A 6190-nucleotide genomic window follows, 5' to 3' on the forward strand; every position below is an offset into this window, starting at 1 on the left:
AAATAAAAATTTTAAAATAAAAAATCACTAAATTTCATCAAAGAAATTGCAAAGAACCAAAAATATCTTAAACTCATTTACCAAAGAATATATATATATATATATATATATATATATATATTACACTATATATAATGATGAAGAAAAAAAATAAACGTTCTTGATGGCCTAGCAAAATTGTTCAAAACATCTGAAAAACAGATATTTTTAAGAAACTTATGTCAAATCAACAAAACCAAAACTCCTAAAAATCAATTAATGAAATAAAAAAAAATAGGGCGTAAATGGCTTACATAAATTTATAAAACTATTTCATCCTTCATCCCTCGCTGTCTTGTCACATGCATTCTCATGTTTCTCTTTTGTCCCATTCTCTACATACAACGTTGCTTTCCATAGAAAAGAAAAAGATAAATAAAAATTTCAGTCTATCTTATCCTAATTTTCCCTTACCCAACTTTCTCAAAGGAGGATGAATTCTAAATTTCTAACTAATTAGTACAATATAAATTAATTGAATCACCCAAATTACTATATATCTATATTAATATATAAAGAAATACTTTTTTTAATAACCATCTATATTAATATATAAATATTAATATATAAAGAGAATACTTTTTTTTAGTAACCACTTTAATCACTATATTTTATTAACTATTATATTTTTATTTTAAAAAATTAAAAAAATAATATTTTTCTCAAAATAAAGGCTTTAAATTAAGAGAAAGATTGTAAATATGACTGATAAAAAATAAAAAATAAGAATTATTGATAATTATTTTTTTTCATTTTTTTATAGTCATTTTAACATTTTTTTAATTATTTTTTTAAGTAATAAATTTTTTTATTTTTATTCTTGATAATTAATGTATATTTATTAGACAATATATTTATTTATTTTTTAATGTAGATATTTCTTTTTTAATCATTTAAAGAGTATAATAAGAAAATAAATAATAAATATTTTAAAAATTAAAATATCAATTATTTTTTTAATTCTACATAATTTTATAAGTTAATCATCTATACACTACAGTATAAAGTTATTTTATACTAGCAATCAATTATATCTTTTAATTATACCATATCACTATAAATATATTTATTTTTAATAGTAACATGAAATAATTCAAAAACATAATTAGTTATCCGTGTAAATTTTTTTTACATTAATAATTAAAAAAAGTAAATAAATAATTAACTCTAATCTTAAACATCAATTAAAAAAAAAAGTAGAAGGAATATTATATGTGGTTTTATCTCCACCGCCAAAGGACGAAAGTCTAAGGACATTGAGGATAAATATCAGTGGAGATGGTTAAACCTTAAATAACGCCGTTAAGATTAAGATTGATTGGATATTAATATAATAAGGAGTCTTTGCGTAGCGGTTTTTCCTTTCATCCATCCGTACACCCCCTGAAGCCACACTCTCGCATTCATTTCGCATTCCAAACCAAACCAAACCCTTTTCTCTCTCTTTTTCTCTCTCTCTCTCTCTCTCATCAAATCATGACGATGATGTTGGGTTTCCTGTGGAAGGCGAAGGCGGTGGGGCGGATGCCGTCGCTGGCGGGGGCGGTGCGGCGGCGGTCGAGCAAGGCGCAGCCGCAGGTGGCGGAGGTGGACATGGCGGAGTACGACGTGGCGCTGAAGCACTTCGACGACCTGATCCAGCGCATCCTGGTCAAGAAGGCCACACCGGACTGGCTACCGTTCGTGCCGGGATCCTCCTTCTGGGTCCCGCCGCGGCCATCGCCCGCCAACGTCGTCGACCTCGTCCACAAGCTAACGAACGAAGACCATCGACCACACGATTCCCCTCTCCTCTCCACGCTCCGCGGATGGCCCTCCTCTAATTTCTTCATCAATGGTTCGTCAGCGGCCAAAAATTCTATTTTTTTCATTTTGGTCTAGTTGGGTCAATTAGGGACTCAAATGATAAATATCAAAATAAATAAAATTGCTTTTTTTTTTTTGTTGGGTCTGTGTTTTGGGGTTTTCTCTTCGGGGAAATCGAAGAGAGGCATGGTTGTGATCTTCTGTTTCATGGATTGGTTTGGGGGTGTGGCTGCCTTGATTCTTCATCAATGGTGAGTGGCTATGACTAAACAGTAACCACCCCACTCACCCCTTTCGCAAAATTTGATTTTTTGGTTTGTTGTGTAACTGGGTGAATGAATGAATTAAATTGCTCTAGTAAGGGGGAAAATACAGGGGTGTTTTTTTATTTTTTTATTGATTGATTGATTTGGGTGTTTTGTTTACCGTATATACTAGAATGGTTTTTCTCCCTCTTTTGGTTATGGGTGGGGCGGGGGTGCGTATTTATATGAAAGGTTTGTAGGCATGATTTTTGGTTGAAAAGGTGCAAGCGAATGGTTCTAATGCTGATTGCGCATTCTATTTCAAGCGGCTTAATTTGAGTGCAACTCGTTCGAATTGGAATTTTGTTTGTGTTTCATCAGATTCTTCTACATTTTGTTGGTGAGAGGGGTTGTGAAAAGTGATAGTTGGGGAATGGGAAATAATTATTGGTGTTGGTGTAGGTTTTAGCTTGAATTAGCTGGTGGGATGCATGCGATTGTGTCATTTGTGTGTTAAAAGAAACTGAAATGAAAAGCAATATGATGGTGTTCTGCCTTCTTGGCAATGTATGAACGGTTATGTGCTTATGAGTGGGTGGATCGGCCAATGCACTCTAATGGCCATTGCTAATCAGTTAATGAACCTCCGAGGATCAGAGTGTTCATATATTTTTTTTTCTGTTCATAGGTTTCTAACTTGTGTAAGAAGTTGTTGATTTGAATTGAACATTAGGTTCATTGTAAGGCTAAATATTTGACATTGAGGACTGCAGATGAAACAACTTAAACATTTTGCACTTTGGGGCGGTTGAAAATTTTGTGATTTAAAAGCTCAAACAATTAAATGTGCTGTATTTTTGGCTTCAGAGAATGAATCTACTGATGGTGAGAATACTGATATGGAGATAAAGAGTCCAGACGGGATGGAGGGGACTGTGAAAGTGAAGGTTCTGACATTTTCAGAAAATGTAGCTCAATCAGAGGATGAGGAGGGATGATCCATAATTTAGTTAAGCCAGTTGCTGCGGTGAGCAAGCTTCTTCTTTAGCTTGGAAGTTTATTCTGTGCTTCTGCCTTTATTTGTGAACATTATTATACAGTGCAAGTAAATAAACTTTTGGATTTTTGATAGGTAACATAGGCAATGCATCTCATGTAAAAAATAAGAGGGGCAGGGTAGAGGAGGAATTTTAAAAGTTTCTGATAATATGTGCTACTATATAACCTGCCTATATGTAATATTAATGCATGGTTTTGAAAGCAAAAGCAAAAGGAGGAGAGATCAGAGATGGAATTCAAAAGAATGGAACATATGAAGATGATAATTTTAAAATGTGTTATAGCTTCTTTCATTCTTCTTCTATTGCTCAGCCTTATATGCATATCCTTGCAGCAATTATGTGATGTAGGAGGGTAATGAAGAGTATGCCCTTAGGTCAGGTTACTTCCCTGACTGAAAAGTGCTTTGCTTTCTTTTATGAAGGAAAGCAAAATATCAATAATCATCAATATGCAAAGTCTGAATAACTTATGCTACCAAAATGGTAACCCAAAGATAACAAAGGACCTAGATAAATCCTATTTAGATACATAATCTCAATAAAATGCAAATTTCCTTAGAATAGATATTTTATCAGAGATAAAATCTCTAAAACGAAGGAAAGATATCAAAATCATAAGTAACATAATAAATGTCAGATCTATAGGTCAAAAATAAGAAATTACCCTAATTCAATGTTATCAAATAACCGTTATGGCGCCACCATAAAGGTATAACATGGCATTTTTGAACCTCTCCGCCATTCGCTATTCGTTATTTCCCGTTATATAGCGGTGTCCGCCATGGAACCTGGCATATCCGCCATGGCGCCTGCTATATCTGCCTTGGCCATGGCTTCATGGCGGAATTCCTCCTCATCCTCTTTTTTTTTTTTTCTCATCTTTTCTCTTGTGAAGCTCCTAAATTGCGAACAAACAACTATGGTGAGCCTTCTTAGGCCACCAGCCTCCAACAACCTGAACCATAGCGGCCTAAGCTCCAGAAAGTTTTCCAGCCAACAAATCCGGTGACCCATAAGAGTTCTTTTTGTTTTCTGTTTGTTTTTTCTTCTTCCTTCCATTTCTTTATTTTTCTGTTTTTTTTCCATCTATTTTTCATTTCTTCAGATGTTCATCATCTCTCTCTCTCTCTCTCTCTCTCTCTCTCTTATTTTATGTGATTGTTCTTGTTCTTCATCTGTTCAATGTTTTTGTTCTCAGTTTTTCAAAATTTTGGAATTTATTTATCTATATTTTAGAATTTCATTATCATGTTCTGTTATGTTGTTTTCTATATTAAACCTATAATGTTGTTCCCAATTTTGTTTCACTTATAGCACAATGGTAAGCAGTAAGCACCCAACACTAAAGTCATGCATCCTAAAAGTCTGTTTTTTTTTTTTTTGGTTTTGTTTTTAATATATATTATTTTTGTCCGTCATGGCGACCGCCATAAGCTGCCATGCCATCCGCCATATATTTATGGCAGATTTTTGGCTTACCACCATAGACCGTTATCCGTTATTGATAACCTTGCCCTAATATGTTATGCATTTTTAGGTTGACACTTCTGCCAAGATACTGCACAATGATTCTAAATTTTGATGGTATATGATAGTGTACCTATTTTATGAGGAATGCCTTAGAAATATAGTGATGTTTTGTTGTTCTGATGTTATCTTTATTTGCCTTGTGTCTAATATAACGATGTTCATTATCTGTACTATTTTCCATTCCTTTTTTGCGGTGGGTCGTAATATGGCTTATTTCACATCCTTTAATCCCCTACATTTTTGTTTGGGGGAACTGAGGACATCTCAAGATGAAAGAGAAGTAAAGCTTTTGGCAATCATGATTTTGTAGTTCAAAATATGCATATAGTATATTTTGAACATTATCTTTGTATCTTATTGTTTGCCCATGTAATAATACCAAGCTGAACACTTGTTTTGCAGGATTTTCATGGTGCAACATAGGCTCATAGAGAAGTCCAAAGAAACGCAAAGGGAAAAAAAACTAAGCTATCTGGGGATTGAAAAGGACAATACATGCAAATGGAAATTCCTTTAGGTGCAGAACTGGTGGTTGTTTTGGGATTAAACCCATCTCACTCTACTTGACACAACATTGATCTGTTTATCCGTGTATGTTGAATATTTGCAATGTTAGGTTGAATCCTTGTAGGCTCAATGTATATATTTATCCAGCTAATAAAACAAAGACATTTTAGAATATTCCTCTAAACAGCTAGCATTTGCTCAATTTACTGCACATATATTATATTGATCTGTATATAACTGTAATAGACATTTCTTTGGGGTACAAAACTGTAATGGGCTTCATGGGGGAACACATTTTGAAGTCACATATTAGCTTTGGAGTTAAGTTCCACTATCTTTTCTTTTCAACCCCCTCTGCCTGTTAATTTGTTTTCGAAGAAATAGTTTCCCATTGAAAGGCAAGCCACTATGCAACATGTTGAGAAACAAAAATTGTTGATAAGATTATCTGCATCCCTCCAAACAAGAATTGTGCTATGAAATGGAACAATTTGGGGAGACCTTTATATACTTTCTTCATATTTTGGTTTAAACATAGTGATTTTCAAAATGAGTTTGACAGGAATGTGTTATTAGTGTGGAAGTTTTTACATGTTGAATTCTGATTAAATATTATTTATTTTTTCTAAAAGTAAGTTGAAGTGTGAATGACTATTGCATGAATCAAGCATAACATAAATGATTGTGCCTAATTGGCTAAAGAATTAAAGAAAGTAGATTAAATTGTAATTTTATCCTTTTTATAATGTTAAGTCTATAATTATAATTTTTCAATTTTCAATTTTGCAATTTTAATGTTTTAATTTTATAAAATTTACTTTTTTGTCCCTTTCTTGAGTATTCATCTATTAATCTTTAAATTTACGAGTGCATGGGAGTCGGGTTAGATTGGATTTGGATGAATTTGTTATTTAATTTGATCAAAATTTAATGGGTTGGATTGGATCGGGTTTATATATTTTTTTTAAAATTCAACCTAATTCAGATCATGAATGGGTTATA

The 6190-nt window shown here is 33.0% G+C and overlaps 1 protein-coding gene across 1 annotated transcript; it reads left to right on the plus strand.

The window, feature by feature from the left end:
* Window positions 1–1376: 1376 nt before the first annotated feature.
* On the plus strand, window positions 1377–5362 carry LOC109804465 (uncharacterized). Its single transcript, XM_020366295.3, has 3 exons — window positions 1377–1876; window positions 2958–3117; window positions 5084–5362. The coding sequence occupies exons 1-2, from the start codon at window positions 1516–1518 to the stop codon at window positions 3086–3088; spliced, it is 492 nt and encodes a 163-aa protein (XP_020221884.1). The 5' UTR covers window positions 1377–1515; the 3' UTR covers window positions 3089–3117; window positions 5084–5362.
* Window positions 5363–6190: the final 828 nt, after the last annotated feature.

Source organism: Cajanus cajan, chromosome 1, assembly GCF_000230855.2.
Source record: "Cajanus cajan strain Asha chromosome 1, NIPB_CcT2T_4, whole genome shotgun sequence".
Classification (NCBI taxonomy): domain Eukaryota; kingdom Viridiplantae; phylum Streptophyta; class Magnoliopsida; order Fabales; family Fabaceae; genus Cajanus; species Cajanus cajan.

What these genes read in the sequence shown, in the direction of transcription:
- LOC109804465 (XM_020366295.3), top strand. Translation starts at nt 1,516, where the DNA reads ATGACGATGATGTTGGGTTTCCTGTGGAAGGCGAAGGCGGTGGGGCGG. An exon ending in CTCTAATTTCTTCATCAATG is followed by an intron (nt 1,877 to 2,957) that starts GTTCGTCAGCGG and finishes TTTTGGCTTCAG; the next exon opens with AGAATGAATCTACTGATGGT.